A 21,017-nucleotide genomic window follows, 5' to 3' on the forward strand; every position below is an offset into this window, starting at 1 on the left:
GATGGAATTTCTGATTTTTTTTCCCTACACTTTTTTTTTGCTGCTATAAAGACTATTCAAAAATCTATGTTAAGATTGCAAGATCAATCATTTAAATCAGAAAATATAAGATTTAAGGTTCCTTGTGGAATACACATTTTCATTAAGTCCTATGCATTATAATAGCTTTATTTGTATGACCAAAGCCTTTATTCATGAGGTAGGCATGCTTTGGAGAGATTTATGACTGTAGACTAACAGACATTGTTTTTATGGTATCCTTGCTTGGTTTCTTGTGTAAGTTGAAAGATACACAATGAATAAATCTGTATATACATTGGTGAAATATTTAGATGCTATACTGATAAGCCTAATAAAACAGCCCACAAAATGCTGATAGTTCTGTCTTTAAAGCAGGATTTGAATAATGCAGTAAATGAAGCTTGTGGCTGAACATTAAACAGAAAAGATAAACCGAATATTGAATTGCCACTTAATGATTGCATCTGCCCATCCTTGTCCACCCTGAAGGAGACGAGTCATGCAGACAAAAATGTGATCATGTAGTCCAGCAGCACACAATAACACATTTACATAACAGAAAGAATTAGGGTTACAAAGGTGCAAAGATATCTAGAATATTGTGAATGTTTCATTTTCCCTTTTCTCCGAAAGCTTTTAACACTGATTTCTGTGTGTCTGTGTGTTAACAAACGTCGGCTGCAGTCTCTAAAATGACTGCACGTATCATTTCACAAAATAGAGGTGAGATGCACTGAGTTGACAAATGCATTTCCACTCTATCCTTCTGTTCCCAACATGAAATTGAGAATGAATAATCAGACTGGATTTTTCAATTTCTCACCAGGCGTTATCATCATTAATGCCAGCCTAAACAACTGCATAACACCAAGATATCTTCAGGTGACTTCCACTGATGTAATCAGCTGAGATTTAGAGGTAATAACATTACATTTTATTTTTAGTGGTACAGCTGATTTGAGAAGTCCCCATATTCTCACCCATACATGTTCATTACTGCCAGTTGTGTCAAAACAATTATTCATAGTTCTGAATGGCAAAACACATCAAATAAGGCAATAAAATAAGAAACCCTCCACTGCCAGTTTTTAAAGCTTAAAAAGCATACAAAAGGATTCGTTAAAATAAAATTTTACCTGTAGAAATACCATTCTTCTTCAAGTTTTCAACATAATCATTGCCAAAGGAATCCTTCCCAACCTATTCAAAACATAAAAGGGTAGGTTTTCTCTACAGAAAGGTGAGAGGATAGATGGATCATCTGTACACAACAGAGTCCTCTAATGTAATCTGAATACAACACTTTCTGTTTTGCAGCACTTTGCCTTATTAGCAAACAAGTAATAAACTAATAAATAATAGTAAAAATATATTAATAGTATTAATAAACAATAGGAATAGTGTTCTGTAGTTTCTCCTCCTGTATTACAAAACTGCCCCCTACATCCATGTTGCTATATTAAAGTTTTATTCTCTTAATACCCCTTGACACTGAAGCTTTCTTGGGATTGTAAAATCTGGAAAACTACTGAATTATTCAGCTTCAAATTGAAAGCATTTATGGTAATTCTGGTGTCCTTTTTAATTGCATTTCATATTTTGAATTTTCTACTTCAAGTTTCCTCAGTGGAAAAATATCAAACTGTCCTTATGGGATAAAAAGTGACGATAAACATGGCACCACTGATTTCTGTAATTCTCAGCACTAAATGTGCTGTTTACAAATTCAACATTTTTTGGTTGCTTTATCCAGCAACAGCAGATTAAGTTGAGTTGGGGAGTCAAGCTATGCTCTATTGTTTTTCTAACAGCAAGTTAAAGAGCTCTTAATTTCAGCTCCACTAATCCTTTTAGTTGAACAGAATTCTGCTTGCTGTTTATTCAGACTATTTTTTTTTGGTAACATTACACAAGCTGAACAAAGAAGATGAGGTATATAGAGAAAAAAAAAGGTGTAACTTGCTTAATGTCAAAATAACATTTAAAATATATTTAGAAAGCCAACATAGTTTTAAATTTACCACTTTTAGTCTATGTCTTCAGCATGCATAGTGTGTGCTCCCACTTCCAAGAGTAAGTTGTGTATCTGAGTGGTATCAAAGACTGACCAGTACTACAGGAAGTATTTTTGCATGAGAAGAAAAAACATCTTTCAGATTAGAAGCCAAATCAAGATCCTGGTCATGGTCTAGACAATGAAGGAATTACGTGGCAAGCCCTAACTAATGATCCATCTTCTCATAAAACAGCACTAAACAGCTAACGGTGTATTTGAGTTACTGAAAGCACAAAGCAGCTGCCTCTACTGCCTTCTGTTAGAAATTTGTCTATTCATGAACTCAGTTCTTTAGAAAGCTCAGAGAAGACCTGAGTACCAGCTAGTGATCACAACAATCAAACCCTGAGATTCAGAATTCTAACATTTAAAGTGTCATGGATGGATGATCCTTCCCCCACATGTTCTATTGCACAACCATGTTTTTAAACATCCTTTCATTTCCTACAACCTTTAAAAGGGATTTTTCTAAAGCATTATTAGGGATAGTCCTGATCTTTTACCAAAGCAGGACAGCAATTTAGGTCAAAACAGTCTAAGCAGACAGAACATTCCTCTAGTACATGGAAAAAAAAATCCAACCAACATTTACTTGGGTCACTGTGTTATTCATTGTTTGCACATTAGAGTATTTCTGTATCTCTGACTACTCCCAGTTTGCCAGACAGGGCGGGTTGTCAGAAACTGTATCTTCTGACTGCTTTAGGCTGGATGACTGCAGCCATCTGCGATTTCAACCTGAGTTGTGCTCACCTCTGCAGCCTAACAGTTGTGCTACTGGAATGCATTCTGCCTGATGGTATCACCTTCTCCCTGCCTTGCTGCTACAGAGCTTCTACAGCAAATCTCAGAATTTGCTCAGTTATTTCAGCAACAAAATATTTCATAACAATTTTCCAAAAGCTCAACTGAAACTTCCTTCCTTCAGCTCTGGGTCCTACATAACTGAGAAACAGGCATCCCATATTGTTCAACTGTCATAACAACTGAGATCAGCCGTGGTACTTTTGCTCACAGCAAGACATCTCAGTGCTGGAGGGAAGCCCTTGGAGGGGTCTCCATGGAGGTCCTTTTCCTCTGGAAACTTTTTTCCGTGTTAGTTCATCAGTATCCAACCCAGTTAATCCTAGTGCGTTTGAAGGGCTTATCTTTCCATTCAGGCTTTATCCCCAAGGAAGACAGAGTATTGGGCATCAGACTCATTTTAGATTAAAGGCATATTTACTGACCATGTCAAATTATGTAAGATTGTTTTAAATATTTTCTGCTTTTGCACAGTCCTTGCTAGATGGACTATTGGGTAAACATAAAAAATAAATGTCCTGGTCTGCTGACCACAGAACGCTATATGTGCTGAAATGGCATTTCTTCTTTCTTGAGTTCTTAACAACAAGCTGTTTGTACAAGCATTATGGTCACATAGTTTGCATATTAGAACAAGTGGAATTACATCAGTATTTTTTCAGTCTGTTTTTTTCCTGCTCACCATCATGTTTTCCATGTGGAGCTAAGGGACCTGGCTGGCATCATAGCAGCTAAAATTCTAGCAGCTGAGAAAATCAAACTCATTTGTACCTGAAAATTAATTGCAATAAAATCATGTACCTCTTAAAAATTGTTTGTTTAATCTGTTCTATATGCTCTTTTTTCTTCATTAGGGAATTAAACAGGTACTAAAGACTAGTATAAGACAGTAATACAAAAGGAAAAAACAATTGAAGATACCCATCGTATTTTCGGCTGTGTCTGAATCTAGCTATGTTCTTACAATGAAGTGAGGGCTTACAGCACTTCAACTTAAATTTGTCTTACAGGTCATTTAAAGAGAGAAGACCACACAGCACAGTAATACAGCTCTTCCTATTTCTAAGTAGGAATCAAATGCAGCTAGGATTTAAGTATAATTTAGTATGTGCAGTATCAGGCTAGTGACATCTATGTCCAGTGAAGATGATTCTAAATTGTTTGTCAGAAGTAAACCAGAACTTTTTTTGGCACATGCAATGTCTTTCAGACCAACATCCCTCCATCATCTTAATCCAGGATGTTTAATTGATTTTTTTGGTAATGTCCACTAAAAAAAAAAAACAAACCAACAAACAAACAAAAAAACATTTGGGACTTTGGAATTTCTCAAGACCACTGTGCATTTTTCAGTACTGCAGCAGAGTTCTTGCATGAACATGAGCAATTAATTTATTTGCTTACTTCCTTTAGTTCCCTGACAGTAATCCTTTACTTTTCTCTGAACAACTGTCTTTTTGTCTTTTTGAAGTGGCAATTATTCCATCAATGTTATTCTACTGTACTGAGCAAACTGGGGAGAGGAGTTTAAGACTGATACTATGATACATATTCATGGCCCAGAGTAACCACAGCCACTTGCAGAGACATCCAGGCGGAACATTGTTTGCATTTCCACTACTCAAACTCAGTACTTGATTTTACATTAAAATCCACAGCATTCTGTGGCATCTCTAGTCATAACTGTAAGTCATTCTAAAACTCCCTCTCTCAAACCCTCACCAGATAGTCACTGGCTCTCTTTTGTGTTTTAAAGCTCTGAGGTATGAAAAGTGCCTTGTCATTTGATCTGAGACATCTACTGCTACTCTTGCTGAGGACATCCTCTGTCTAAATTACACTCCTTGTAAGAGGATGCCACACTCCAGCAGAATATCCCTCTAGTACCAATACCAATTTTATTCTGCGAACTTCAGAATGTAGAAGGAATTGTTGCATCTGTACTGGATAATAAATGTTGGGAACTATGACCAAAACATAAGCATATTACTGAGCACTGTGTGTGTGTGAGGGGAAATCTGGCTTTAAGAACCACTGAATATATATGATGACTTGTTAAAGTAAAGATAACTTAATTGTAATGGCTCATTACTGCCTGACTCTTCTTAGTTTACTCAGCAAGAAACTTTATACTACTTCCCATTGACCTATGCAGATACAAGACTGTACTGCCATGGGATGAGACTATTTTGGGAGGCTACAAAGTGCATATTTAATTCAGAAAGTAAATATTAATTTTTAAAATCTAAAAAAAAATACAAAACACTAACATGGATATTAACAGTCAATCTCTGCTGTTTCTTTTCTCCAATAAATACACATCAGAATGAAAGAAAGAAGACTGGGTTTTACTGAAATAACATAAATACGATTTTGGAAAGTAATTAGAAATTATAGTAACTGCTAAATTTTATTAGGAATGCAAATGTTTCCAGAAACATGTATGCACTGAGCAAAGGCTACACCATTAAAAAATAAAACAAAATTCACACTTTCAGTGGAAAAAAACCCTGCTAACATTTAGCAGGAAATGTTAGCAGGGAATTCATTGCCAGTTCATCTTGTTCTTGAATCTGATCGTTATTGAATGCAAAGATGATCAAATATACACAATATTACAGAAGCACAAACATTGCCAACAAATATATATATAAAAAAAACTACACTGTAGAACAACTAGTGATAATGATCCACAGAAATTATTGCAGGTGTATTTTAGACTTATAGCTACCATTCTTTAGCTTAAATATGGTATTGGAAACCAGTGAGAAAGGCTTCTTTGAGATGTTTCCAGTATTTCTCAAAAAATCCCTGACAGACAATGATCCAAAAAATTTAGCATCCTCCCCAGCTATGGCAATAACAAAGTATGTCCAGTCAATTTGAAGTTTCATTTACAGTTGGCACAGGATGGACAATAAGGCTACAGAGAGAGAAAATTTGATCTTAACTTTAGTAATGATCACTCAAAACTTGTAACATTTAATGACAAAAATCAAACAAAATCATTGTAAGAATATAGCATCTGCCAAGCTAAATCAGCCCAATGGTCTGTGAGCCAGCCTTTAGAACTGCTGTATATTAGATGTTTCAGAAAAGTGGGCAAAAAAATCCCATAGCATGCAAAGGTGCTAGAATTTGGATGTGAATATCTCATCCTAATCTCACGTAATGAGATAATGATTTAACTCTTGAAGCACAAAGTTTTACATTGCTTCTCAAAGCTGTTACTGGCTTGTCAGTGTCTGGTTTCTAATCACTTACAAAGTAAATTTCAGATTGACTATAGTGCCTAGCACCTGAATGTCATTGAAGAAGCCCTGATCTTTGTAACACTGGTGAACATATAAAGGAGGGGCTAACAAGATTACTTGAATTTTGAACATCTCAAATTCTCTCCCATTCTCTTTTCCATGGTACATCAATCTTAAGTTTCGCAATCCTTCTTTATATGCAATTTCTGCCAGATGTCTAGCCAACTAGTCTTTGGTTCTGGCAGTGTTCTTAGAACAGCCTCCTCCATGCTTAAATTTATAGCTGAAATCAGGAAAAGAAAAGAAAATGAGAGAGGGATTAAAAAAAAAAAAAAAGAAAACCTAAAACCACGGGAAACTTTTCTGTAAATCACCTAAAGGTTTACTGGAATTTGCATAAACATTTAGTTCAGCTGTAATCCAAGAGCAAGTCGGTGCTTACCTTGCAGATCAGTGAGGTCTTGGCCCCAAGTCGAGCAGACTGGACACACTGGTTGGCTCCTTTCCCACCAAAACCAATGAAAAACTTATGTCCAAGGATAGTTTCTCCAGATCTTGGCAATCGCGTAGTCAGGCTATTCCAATTTAAAGCAATATTTACATGCATTAGTGACTGAAAATAACAAGCATCTTCAAAATAAGAGTTACATTCTTATACCCCTAAATGGTCCAACAACCAGCCAGTAAGACAAAAAAAGACTCAGAAGACCTTTTAGGGTCTCTACTCCACACCCCACCAGTTTAAGTTTATTCCTTATAGGCCACCCAGTCAGGCTTCTTGTTTATTTCTCAAGAGAGGTACTGCATTTCTTTTGTTCGTGTTTCATGTTTCTGCAGGAAAAGCAGCACTTGATCCCTGCCTGGGAGTCCCCAGTGCTAATTCAATGCAGATAAATAATAAATCTATAGTCTCTGCTCATGTTGTTTTACTGTAACATTTAGTTCAAGTTTACATATTGTTCATTTAATTTCATTACATCTAATTATAACTTCTTGAACCACCCTCAGTAATTTTTCACTCTGTTGGTGTTCACACCCCTCCAAATTGTAGATTGGTATCAAAACCTTCCTCCCCTCTGCTGTCACTCAGGAGCACTGTATGTAGTTAACTTTTCCCTTTGTTAAGTTTTTCTGTCACAAATCAAGCTTTACAACTTCTCAGCATTTTCTTTTTCTTGAACGCAGTCCAATTGCATTTACATCCTTCTGGGGATGGGTGCCCAGAATCAGATGCACTAATACAAGCGGAGACCCATCAGGAGTGTATTCTGGTTTAATTCCCATTTTGGAAAAAAGAAAACAAAACTGTAATTCTGTTAACCCCACCAGATGCTTTGCTATCTCCAGCAGAAGTTGAAAGGAAGAAAAAAGACACCACCCGGACTATGTGGAGGAATTTCTCTGAATAATAGAATCAGCTAAGTTGGAAAAGACCTTCAAGATCGACAAATCCAACCATTCTCCCAGCACTGCCAAGGCCACCACCAAGCCATGTCACTAAGAGATGCAAAAGGCTAGCTTACTTTTGTCACTTGTTTTAAAACATGTAACACAAAACTGTGTTTACCGCACTCGGATTACCAAAATTTCTGCCTCCTCAAGCCATACATTCCAGGCACAAAGTTTAAAAATGTAATTGTTTCTATCTCTTAAGCTACAAACAAGTTCACAACACGTGGAGAGGGAGGGCCTCCTACCACATACTAGCAACCTGTTCAGTCAATGACAGGTCAGACAGGTTTCCAAAAGTCTGCAGGAAAGAAAAGTGGGGAAGGGGAATCTGAAGGTACACAGAGGAATGTGCCCTAATGAGGAAGAGATTAACTTCAGCTCTGTTTGTTAATTTATAACAGTATTTTACCAATAAATCTTACAACAGCTTCAAAGTTGCCAGCCCTCCAGTTCTGAAAAAAGTGACATGCTTCTGCACTAGCAAATCACTAGAGTACTCTTTGAAAAGGATGTGAAGAATACGTGTAGATTACTTTTCGAGTTTATGCTGCAACTTCTGAGGCATACTGGAGTTCATAAAATCTTCTGAATTAATGACAATGCACAGCCTGATATACTGAAAATTCTCAGGAAAAAGAAAACATTTTTTTCGCTACTAATTTTCCATTTCAGCATCCATCAGTCCAAAGGTTTAGGATCATTAGGAAATCAAGAAAACCTAAAATCAAACTAGCAAACCCAAAGAAGTCCTGAACTCCCAGAAATTAAGATTTTTGCTTTGAAGGAGTTAGGGGTCTGTGCTTCATCAGTAGTTACAGTTTCTGGAGAGATGCAGGTGGGGATGCAGTCTCTAAGTAAGGATGCTCACTAACAGAGCACCCCAGATTTTAGTGTGAGGGTGTGGTATCCAGCCAGCAGGTGTATTTCACGTGGGTGACCACAAAGAAACCCCAAAAGACTCACACATACAGCTAATGGCACTCACTTTGTTTCGAGAGAAGCAGAGCTAGGAACATTCTGTTGGGAAATGCTTAAACCATTTTAAATAAAAATGCAACAGCCTTTTAGAAGCATACTTATAGGTACCTTATACATGGAAAGGATTGCTAAGTTTAAACTACCCACAGCAGCATCTGGCAGGCTGCTCACAACTGAGTGACTATAAGGTTTCAAGGAGCAAGGTTTAATGAGTGTAGATAAATAATGCTGATTAATGGTAACATCTATAATTTATAGCTATTTTCACCATTGGAAGACAAAGCACTGATAGTTGTGGACCAGAGAATGAAGGCCACAAGACTCAGCTGAGGAACCTCCTCTTTGGCTAGTGCCAGGGTACTGCATGCATACTTCTAAGATCATGTGCCATTCAGTAAGGAATAGTTGTTTCACCCAGGCTTGGTAAGAAATAGTAATAGCAGCTCTTGTATAATCCCTTTCATCCACAGATCTCGCTACACTTTAAAAAGCAGAACAAAATCATTATTCCAACTTTGTGGGCGTGAAACTTAGGCAAGTCATTTGCCTTTTTGTGCCTTGGGTCAGCCAAGAAGCCAGTGGCAAAACCAAAAATAGAGATCAGCTCAATCCACTAGCTCACGCTGTCTTCTCATTTAAATTCTGCAGTATGAAAATGGTATCAAGTCTCAATTCATTTTCCTTCCTCAGGGTGCTTTTCAGAGATTATAGCTTATTCTAAATAGAATTTGTTTCCACAAAAAGCTAATATATTTTTAGACAAAGATTAACAATTACGACATCCCGGCAGACATCTGCTAATAGAGCTGTGCTGAGTTCATACGCATTCTCAAGAAGTACATACAACCATATATATTCTTGTTTTAACAGTAACCAGACCATGACTTAACTCTTGTCTCAGTTATGTTGGCGTCAACATGCAACTCCAATGGAAGCATCATAATTGCGCTGGTGAAAAAACGGGCTTGGTGAGATGAGAATCTGGGCCTCAATGTTTCAAGCAGCATGGCGCAACAACTGCCTGTGGGAATCAAACAGCCTGTTGAAGATGGGGAGATGACCTTTTTTATTGTTTTGATGGAAAGGTACAAGGCAAAGGGCAAAGGATCAAGTTGGAACAGTGATTTCTAATTAGCCAATTTTAAAAATAGGCTAACAGACTAGGCAAGACCAGACAGCAGGTCCCTGTAGCTCACTGTAAACAAACCCTCCCCTTATTACATTTCAGGCATGACCGCCAATCCTTTCAGACCAATTCTCCAATTCTCCATTTCAGAAGCCTATTTTTATTTCCCATATTAAACAAATTTAGAGTATTGATCTACAGGTAAGTCTGGAGGCTTCATTTTCACTGAAACCGGTGTTCCAGATTCTTATTTTTTGCTAATATAATACTATTCTCTTGTTATTTTGTTGTGCAACTCTACTAACTTTTGATTCACATCAGAGAATGTTAATGAGCATTTCAGGCTTCTGTTATGAGCAGGCAATGATGAGTAATCTGTATGATTAAGGAACCCTATAAATTCTTGGCTTATTAATGGTGCCACAAATAATACTCAAAATAGCCTAAAAATGATGAAACAGCTAATGTTACTCCAAAACTAGGCTAAATAAGTTAATTAGAAAAACTGTCACATGGGCTTTCAGAACTGTTACAAAAATGTTTTGTAAAGCCATTTACAACTTTGACGTCATTTGAAAACACTGAGCTGATAAACCTAATATAAGTTGCTATCAAACGGACTGCTCTTTGCTTATGTGATAATTTCTGCTCAGCCTTGAGAGAATAATTGGTTCAAAGGATATTGAGCTTTCAGGTCTTATGAACAACCAGGAACTAAACTTGAAAACCCCCAACACTTACTGATGTGAAATAAAATTACTATGTAATGTTTTGCAAATCGTGCACCATACTACTGAATCATATTTATAGAGGAAAGTTCAGGCTGAAGCATCCTGAAATACTTTGGACATTACAAAGGAAGGAATAGAATCACTCAGTATTTCAACTGAGTTTCTACAAAACAATATTTAAATGTAATGCACACAGCAATGCTGCTCACATTTGTTCATGGGAAATGAAAAATCTTACAGCAACTTATGTTTCAGAGGTTTGAGATGAATAAAAGCACATGCATTAGAATTTCACCACTGTAGTAACTTCAACCCTCTCTTCCAATAAGTATGTACCATGAGTTCCTTTAGAGGTGATTGCTGAGCAGCGTTGTCTTTTTAGACAGACAACTCTTCCAAAGGATGGCATTAGAAACAGAGCAGAACCTTTACCACCGTGTTGAAGCACTGAATCAGAGGTGAATGTGTAACTTACTGAGTCATTAATGCCACTCTTCCTGGTATTCTGGGTTTTCTTGAAAAGTTCCCATCTAAGCAGTGACTAGATCATATTCAGAGATAGAAAGTCTGAAGAAAAAAGAAGGGGAAAGGAAGAGATGTATACCTGCAGCATTTGCATAAATTAATACTGAAATTAATCATGGTTTGCTTCCAATTCTTGACACTTAACCAGTGTCTGTTCACTGTTTTCAACATATTAAAGTACTACAAAGATGTATTATTTATTATCTTAAGCTGACATAAAGCCTCGCCCTCCCCTCAGCAGCATTTTTGCGCTGTTTCTCTTGCATTGCTTTTATTGGTCACAGAGCTTCCTAATTCGAAGTATTTTTTTTGCTCAGAGGATAGTTTTAATTTGGATCAGCAAATTGGTCCAACTTAGTGTACAGCAGCCAGGGTGCGCCAGAATTGCAGGACTTAGAAGAAGGTGAGTGAGGGGAGGAGCAGGAGTGCCCTTGGTGGCAGCAGTGCAGCCAGACTGCCCTAAGCCCGTCTAGAAACTTTGACTTGATATTACTTTGTATGTTGAAAACACTGAATGCCATGTAACTAAGGCTTAACTAAGTAGTCCAATATACTGAGATCATTAAACATATTGGAGAAAAGTATGAAGTATCAGTATGTTCCTGAGAAATGACATGTGCATGAGAAAGGAAAACAGACAAGTACATAAATATTTTTCTCTTAAAAAAAAGAAAACAATACTCTCATCGGGCAACTCAGAAGAGAAGAGAAGAGAATTTGTACATTATCTGAGGTGACTGTCATTTATATGGTATCAGGAGAAATGCTCAGACTTGGTTTTTTATTCCTGAAGAAAGGAATACTATCAAAATAGTAGCAGAAATGCCACATTTAAAAGTATCTTAAGGAAAAGGAAAATAATGTAAAGGTCTAGAATTTAGCTTTGATTCTGCTCTCTTTGAATCACTGAACAAAACCGGCTCTTTCTGCCCTCTTGGGAATTCCCTGGAAAGGGGAAAATCCCTGGGAGATTAGAGTAGGTGTAACTAGCCACTGTCTAGTACACACAATTTACTGGGCTTTCATGATTCTCAGAACTGAACAAATAAAGGAGGGAACAGTTCTTGCCTCTAACGAAGAATATTAGCACAATATTGTGGTGAAAAAAAAATCTTAGACCTCTTTTGAATCTGGCTTAATATTTTGGTTTAGCCTTGGTCTGTTTTGTCTAGCTTAATTTCTAAAGACTGGAACATGTGCTATGGGAAAATATCCATAACATGGAGACAAAAAGACCACGATTCTTTTCCAAATCTGATGTTCTTGGCTCGTAGATGCTTGCATCCCTTTTAATAATCCACTAAAACATCTTATTGGAAGGTAGAAAATATCCAAGATTTATAAAGAGACTACCTCAGGAATTTAGTTAACTACAGCTTGGTTTAAGTATGGGGCTACCCGGTTCTAGGTTCTTAGATCTTTAGTGACTGAAAAAAAAAGTTACAAGACAATAAGAAATCATAGAAAATCTCTATTTTTTCCTTCCCCCTATGTCCCTGAACATGCCAAGTTTTTCTTTAAAAAAAACCAAAAACTTTTCATACAATTCAAATAACTGGTTATTGCTTGGCTGTTGGATGGTCTGGGTTCTCTCTCTAGCCCCAGTAAAGAACAGTGTAGAAACACTACCCAAACTGGTACCAGGCAAAACAATTGATGCTTAAAGAGGGGTCTCTTTGCAGGACAGTGCTGAAGCACAGTGGCAGAGTGAGATGCACACCTTTACCCCATCATCCATTCAGAGTTGGTTTTTTAAATCTGTTTGATTTTACATGATAAACAGTTTGTTACCACAACACAAACAAGCGAATGATGAATTGGTGCAGAGCAGCAGGAATCTTTTCAATCAGTTTTGCCATCAGCGAAAATATGTGTTTTATGAAACACAAATATATACATATTTTAAAAGACAAAGTGTTTTGTACATCTCATTACTGAATGGATAAAACCTGAACTGAAACAAATGGTAAAAATTTCCAGCAAGGGAGAAAATGAAATGAATGGCTGCAAGTACAGGTAGGAGGGCCACAGGAGTCTCTATTTTCTTAGATATGCAATCGCAACCTCAATTTAAAAAGACTGAAATCCATAACATGTAGAATGAGAACAGACGTCCACAGCTCATCAAGAACTGCAGTCAACATTTTTGTTGACCCTATTCACAGAAACAAGTTTTATGCCCTTAGATATTAAAAGATGAAATAAACAAGAAGGCATTCAAATGAATGTCCTGAAGCACTTATGATAGCTCACTGCACTGCACCTTACTGAAATGACAGTATCACCAAGAGATCAAAATTCCTAAATTATGGTAGGAGTATGAAACCTTCAACACAAAGAAATTATCACTCTGACAAATTGCCATAAGTAAAAAGTTTTCTCATAGAAAACCAAACCTGTAATATTTCCTCACATCACCAGCAGTTAAATTTTGGGAAAAGGTGGGCACGATTCATCATCTATGGAATGTTTAATTCTGAACTCAAAGCTCTAAAGAGATTACAAAAACACAAACAAATATGAATCTATCTTCAGATATTTAAGTCTCAGCAAACGTTCCATCACTCTTACCAAACATCTGCTTTGTATTTAAGAAAGATTGTGGAAATTTTCAAAATTGCTACTCTCTAACTTTATTTGCCTCCCACGTCGTTCTTCATTGATGTCTCTCGATTACATTATTTTTGGAACTGCAGTTACATAATTATTTTCAAGGCAATCTGATGGCAATATTAGAACAGACTGCCGTTGAAACATGCTGTGCTCACCGAGCACTGAAGAAGGCTGCCTACGGTTCCTATGCCAAACAGAACGTTGTATCATGATGAAGTACCAGGGCTAAAGCAGAAAAACCAACACAAAACAAAGCAACCTTTGAGACCAAGCAAAGAGTGATCTTCACATGCCCAAGGACAGATTAAGATAAACAAGACATATGTGTACATTAATCTATTCTCTACCTCTTAAAGAAAGGATTTATCAGGCAACAATGAACAAAGTGGAAATAGTACGGTTGAGTGGATAGGCTACAGGGCCCTTTCTCATGTCATCATGATTTTTTATATACTGGTAAATCAACAAAGTAATCTGTGCTTCTGCTTTACTATCATGAAGAAAAGAGGGCACCTACTGACCCCCCCCTACAATTCTTGTTGTCAGTCTTTTCCAGGTAAAAAACAAAGGAGGACATCCCCCATCCCCCTTAAGTATTGGCATTTTGCACACAAGCATATTGTACTTTATAAACTGTAATATTAAGAGTGGTATCATAGATGTGTTCTCACTACATGTCATCAAGATAAGTACAGTCCAGTCCAAACATTGATAATTTTCTTCAACAAGATGTTGCTGTAAAAGCTAGTACCCAAAACAATAATTTTGACAAGTACATTTTTCATCAAGTTGGTAAGCATGGTGCTTCCTACAGAATCCATATGGATCACACATGTAAAGTATAACCCAAATAATACTTAGTTTACTGATACTTACTCAGTGTATCACAGATAATGAAAGTAATCAATATATCTAAACTTAATATGAAGATAGGATGGAATGGAATTGACCAGACTAGACTGAAGTAGAATAGAATAGTTCTGTTGGAAAGGACCTACAACCATCATCCAGTCCAACTGCCTGACCATGTTAGGGTTAACTTTCCAGTGTTTTCACTAGACATGTTTTCACTTTGAAAATATTATACCTTTGATTCGCTGATTTAAAAAAAAAACAAAAACAAAAAAGAAACCAAAACCAACTTTATCTAAATTCAAACTAATTATGAAGGCATCTACTAAAATCTTGGATTACAATAACATTAAGGTTTGTGGGGCAAAGATAAGAATGTGCATGGGGGTGCCTGGGCTTTGCTGGCCAAGGTTAACTCTGCTATGACAGGTAGGAATCTCCTCTAGGTAAGTACCTTCATCTTTTTCACAATTTAAGTTCTCTTGGAAAAGGTAGATCCCTGAATATCAGAAAGGTGTAATTCTGTATAGCGGTGGCTTGTGATGACTGTTGATGGACAACTCTCAAATGTCCATTAGTGCCCAGAATTTAATGAGCAACAGGGAATGAAAACTGAAGAAAAATCTGCTCATTTTTGCTGCCTCTATATGGAGCACTACAAGCTCCAGCAAAACCACCAACTGCCTTTTCCCAGCAGGTCATATCTTACTTTGTTCTTTCAGGGGGGGTGTTGAGGGGTGAGATGGTGGGTAAGAAGGGGGAGAGGGGAAAGGAAAAGAAATTTAAAAAAGATTGAACAACAGGATATTCCCAATGAATAAAACAGGTTCAGACAGAAGAAGGCAGGCATATTCACTCTTGTTACAGCTGAGAACATGGAAAATGCCTGTCTTCCCATGTGAGTTCTGAACGTGATCTGCCTATCGTTTATTTTCAGCTCTGACCAATATGTTTTTTTCTTTCTGCTGTTTATACTATTGAAGTTTATGCATTTTGTATAAACAGGGATCTGAAAAATGATAGGAAGTACAGCAAGTGATGGATGGAATAAATTAGTGAAAGGCAATTATGACTGTTTGTAAGCAGAAGTTATTTGAAAGATGAGAGGCAGAAAAAGAGCAGTACAGAAAAGAAGTTCACTGTAACAACGTGATACAGAAAGATAACAAGAAGAGGTGAAGACAAATAAGGGGTAATCATAGATGGTTCAGGGATGACATGCTATTGATCTAGTACAGGAAAAAAGGAGAAAAAATGCACTGAAGTCAGAAATGGAAAGAAGAAATAATGAAATCCAGAAGAGAGCACATGACTGATATATTCAGGAACATTACCACCTTCTTATTTTATAATTAGTTGTCACAAAGATCAACCTGTTCTATAAAGCTGCACCCACTTATGCAACATACTAGTGAAAAATAATCTTGTATTTTTCTTCAGGCTCAAAGCATATGATTCTAGGCTTGAAAGGAACCAGGATGTCAGCATCAAATAACCTACTGCAGCTTGATATAGGGGCTAACAAGTGAAGCCATATAAAACAAGCAAACAAAACCTTACTGGTAGACTCCTATGGAAAGAACAGCTCAGACAGCTCCTAGAGGCAACATGATATATATGCCTGCCCAGAGTGTTTTTACACAAATTTGTTACGATTGACTCTGGACGATTTTTATTGCAGCTTTTGATTTGTGCCAGCAGCTCTTTACTGTCAGGAGTACTAAAATTCACCCAAAAATATTTATGTCTAGAAGTGCATCTAGGAAAATGGCTATTTCCATTAACAGTACAGCCAGTAAATAATTCATTCACAAGACAGAACTATTACTCATATCATTCTGTGGCTCATAAAGGGGGAGAAAAATACAATATTCTCAGTGTTGAGTGTTAAAATATAGTTCCTAACAAGTGTTTATTGTGAGAAGTATTTTCAAAGGAGTTCCTTTAGAGAATTTCCCCTTTGACTGTGGTGAATCTGGTATGTCAAATGCCTCCAGACTGAAAAGGCAAGAGATGTTTTATTTTAAATAGTCAAAAAGAGTTTCCAGTAATAGCAGGGATGATAACCAAAACAATAAAAAGACATGGGAGTTTTATGATAAAAGAGTATTCACTGGGGCTAGAAAATATAGATACTTTCATAACACAACATGTTATGCAACCTGTATCACTGGGATACAGTAGAAGCCCAAGGAATATCCTGAAGTACTGACAACAAGCAGTGTATTGCTGGTTTTCATGCTATTTGCTTGGAACTGCCCAGATGTCAAAGAACCTGACAGAAAGCAAAAGGCAACCTGTAAAGTGGGGTGTTACAACATGAAGCAATTGCCATACGCTAAAGTGCATTGCTGAGATAAAATTGCATCTTTCTGTAGCAGAAACGGACACGCACCCCCTAACTCCTGATGTTGGTAATGGACAATTGGTAAATAAGCTTTTATGCTAACAGCCTCTTCCCTGATCATAATGTTAGTACTTCCTGACTTCCCATTTTCTTCAGAAGTATTACTCTGGGTTTTCTAGAGACAGATAAAGCCTCAGCAGGAATGCAGAATGATGGGAAACTTCATGCTCAGGAGGCTGCTGTAACACCACCTGACTGTATGCTCAGCAAATCTGGGCTAAGTCTGTTACAGCAGGAGTAATCCCACTCTCCCAAAACTACACACAGTAATTCTGTCTGTCTTTTGTTCCATTCCAGCCTGGTTCCATTTCCATGAATGTCAATGGGGAAAGGAACTGCTTTCTACTGTAGTCACTAACCTGGTAATGATTTCAGGAAGAACCTTTCCCCACCCTAGACTTTCTTTGGAACTGGACACATGCAAGTCTTGTATGTATACAGGGCACACCATTTCGAGATTTTTTTCCTCATATAATGATTTTTTAAACAGATATTTGTGAGAGTTCAGTTCTGTGGAAAAGCAGACAGGCTGAAATGTGCACAGGTGTAGTGTTATTTCTGTAATTAAACTACATTACCAAAAAGCGTCCACAAATTCTGTCTCATGTTGCAACAGACTGATGATACTCTTACTCTGTGAACTTTTATCTAATCTCTTTTTCCTTTGTCTTCACTCTTGTTTAGAAAAGTCTACTTCCTTGGCTGAAACACTCTTCAGTATTTGAAAGGATGAAATAAACTGTGTTCTGGATCCAGCATTTTCATCTTGTAGAACTAGCAACTGTTCTAACACCAGATACTACATTTTAAATGAATGAATTTTCTTTTGCTGTCACAGTGTTGAAACTGGTCTCTGCTGTCACCAACCCCTGAGAAAGCATGTACATACTCACGAAGGTTCAACAAAGAGATTCAGCTCCAGATAGCTGGCAAATAGGCCACCCATTAAAAAGATGAAAAGTCCGATAACTGCATGGTTTGATTTTTGTGGGTAGCGTATAATAGCTGACTGACCTCCAAAGGGGGAAAATGCCACTCTAATGAGACTAGAAAATTGTGATTCTTTAAGTCAAGCATTTAAGAAGCTCTGAATAACAAAACAATAAGGAGTACCATGGTGCTTCGGACAAGTGCTCTTTGCCAGGCAAGAGAACACAAGACGGAGTAGCTGATTTTCTTCTCCCATTAGGAAAATATATCCTCAAAAACTTATCACCTGCCACGATCAAAATGTTTCTGGATTCATTTACTCCATTACCCAAGTGAACACTCTAGAGAATTAAGCAATAGTTTCCCAGCCTCATATGGACTAAACCTAAAAGCTTGGTAAACACTAGTTTTATCTCACAAACCATAATTTTTAATTGCTAACACACATAGGAAAGGCATAATCCTCCACTGATGATATCATAGTCTACTGCCATGGAAATGACTGCAGAATCATAAACACAGGTTTAAGATGACCTCACTTTCATAGGAAAAAGGAAAATTTCACTGGAATGTGAATGACATTGGGAATAAACACACACAGATACTACAGACTGAAAAAACTCTCTTACTAGTCACTTAAAATATGGAAGATGAAGACAACAGCTAGATGTGCAGCTGAACAGCGAAGGGGTTCTCCTGTCCAAACACCATATTACCACCTCTGAGTCTTTGAACAAAGAGAGCCCTCTGAACTCCTGTCAGGGTTCTCCTCCATAAGTTCACCGCACCAGACAGGAGTGAAATCCCTGCCCTGACAGGCTTACAGTTTAACCACAAGGACATGAACAAAGTATGGCTATAGGAATACAGTGTAGGATCACAGAACAACATCGTAGCTGGAATGCTTCCTAGAATGAGTAAGTACTTCAGAAGTGGGAGGAAGAGAACTATACAGTCTCTTCAAGCACACAAAATAACACGAAGTCAGACGCAAATGCAGAAGTACGATCTCAGTGTGGCAAGTGCTAAGTATTCTGGCATTGGCTCAGGAAAATACATATATTTAACCTTCAGTTCTGAAGTACTCTGAGAGGCGTCAAACAACTCAGGCACTGGAAGTTGAAATTTCTGTGTAAGCTTTGTGCTGCTGTGAGCTGGGAATGTTGAGCAGTGTGCGGGACCCCAAGTTGAGATGAGACAAGAAGCTTAAGCTGAGAACAGGGAGTGGAGAAATGTAGAAGGTGATAATGATCTCACTTAAGTAGAACTTTTCATCTTGAAGCATCTCAAAGCAATTTACAAACTTAGACCAGACATTGCAGCTGGTAGAAACAGAAGCAGACAGCTGGGAACTCATTCATGGGAGGGAGGAGGTAACAGAGGACTTACTGCGTGCCATATCTTCCAAAATGCTGGTGCTAGGCGAAGATAGCAGGACTACTACAGAGCTTTTCCCTGAACCTTGCCATGCAGTCATGTGAGAAAACTGCAGAAAACAAGCAGACACCCAGAGCTGGCACAGAGAAGCAGAAAAACAGGGGGCCTCTGGATAGCTGAGGAGCTGTCACTCTCAAGGTTGTAGTTTCCCTGCCTTTTATCTCAACCTCAATTCCACAGACTCTTCACACTTTCCGCAGTAAAACCTTATGTCTTTCCTACGTATGCTCTTTCCTATTTTTATCCTTTTTAATACCTCTCTCCAATTCATCTTTACCTTTTTCCCATCTTCTCACAAAGCAAACTGCCCTTCTTCCACTCCTGCAACTCCAAAATGTTTTCCAAATGCACAGTAGGACAAAGACTGCTGCTCTCTTGGTTACTGGGAAGCCAAAGAAATTACTTCAGCTATGACATTCATTTAGTACAGGCCTGACTGTAGTACCAGAAGGGCTATTCTTTAGCTCAAAAGCACTACTAAATACATGTTATTAAAACTGAACTAGATAAACAAGTCTAAAAAACAAGAGTCATATTAGTTATTGCTGAAATGGAATTGTTTCTGGAAGGAAAGACAGTGCCTAATTAAAGTATATAGTAGTTTAGAACACAAAATGAAGACACCAAATGAAAGGGCAGAGAGGATTCAATTAAATAGAATTCAGAAACTAACACTTTTGTTGTGCTTCAGTTAAAAGACATTGTGTGACCAGTTTCACATTCATATTTCCCAAGACTTTTAAAACTTCCACATTTCCATTTAGGAAGAGGAGAAAAAAGTTTTCATGGATAAGAGCCAAAGAGCAGGTGTTCCAGCACCACCAGTCCTTCTCAGAGAGGACCACAGCATCCTCTTTTGCACAAACAGCAGTTTCTTTCAGAAAGTGCCAGCTGGGATTAATGGTGCACTGTTTCTCGCTTTCATAACCTTGGTTGCAAATACAGGTCTTGTAATGGGTTAAAAAAGTCTTTAGTGCCCTTGCCCTAGTTATTTTGTGTCAATTTAAGAATACCCAAACAGACATTTTCTCTCCTTTTTCCCTCTTCAATATTTTGTCCCTTTTTGTTGGAGGAATTTTGCTGGAAGCTTTTTAGGTTTGAAGTACAACACCAAATACTTTTAACACGCTAGAGCTGTGTCTCACCCTGAAATAAATTGATCACTTGTTTTGTGACCAAACTCAGATTTAGTGGAGGGACAACAATTTAATGAGATTACAGCAGTGAAAAGCTTCTTTTGAAATGAGTGAGCTTGGATCAGGCCCACATCAAATGAGCAGTGCCTGGGCCACTACAGATATTTGAAAGCTGTATACAAACAGAACTCAATTTTCTTACTGAATTCCATTACTGAGGATTTAATTCACTTGATTTTTACCCCATTTTTCTTTTTGGGCCCCTGAGATACAGCTTTCTGCCTGCCAGGCAGTAGAAGGCAAAGGGGAGTTTCTCTAAACCACATTTAGGTCCTCTAAAATCAGGGTAGAACAACAAAACACTGAGCCTGTGCATCTTTCACTTGCTATACACCCAAACTTTGCTAGGTCAGAGAGGAAGACGAGGGAATAGTACTGGCTCTGAAATCAAGCCCAGATTTTTCACTATTACATAAATGAAACAATTCACAGATGACACATTCTCTCATGCCTCGATGCCTTTCTCTGGATCCAAAAGATTAATTTCCTCAACTGGACTAAGCTTGTATTCCTTCACAGTTGTGCTTTCCCATGCTGCTGGCAATGGCAGATTGACTAGAATAAGGAGTGGCTGCTGCAGGGGAAGCATTACAGATAAAAACAAAAACACAAATGGATTTGAAGGATTCTAGAAC

At 37.6% G+C, this 21,017-nt stretch overlaps 1 protein-coding gene across 3 annotated transcripts in view; it reads right to left on the reverse strand.

Annotated features, from left to right (window-relative positions):
• Positions 1 to 21,017, reverse strand: part of RBKS (ribokinase) — a 70,491-nt gene that overhangs the window by 44,621 nt on the left and 4,853 nt on the right. For 2 of the 3 annotated variants that reach the window (XM_030499070.1, XM_030499069.1), the window contains exons 2-3: positions 6,578 to 6,710; positions 1,158 to 1,221 (exon numbers count right to left, since the gene is read on the reverse strand). In XM_030499070.1, coding sequence (XP_030354930.1) covers positions 1,158 to 1,221; positions 6,578 to 6,710 — 197 coding nt within the window. Of the gene's footprint in view, positions 1 to 1,157; positions 1,222 to 6,577; positions 6,711 to 10,897; positions 10,987 to 21,017 lie in introns of those variants that run through there. The other variant, XM_030499071.1, reaches the window with a different exon arrangement.

Source organism: Strigops habroptila, chromosome 10 (genome assembly GCF_004027225.2).
Source record: "Strigops habroptila isolate Jane chromosome 10, bStrHab1.2.pri, whole genome shotgun sequence".
NCBI classification, from domain to species: domain Eukaryota; kingdom Metazoa; phylum Chordata; class Aves; order Psittaciformes; family Psittacidae; genus Strigops; species Strigops habroptila.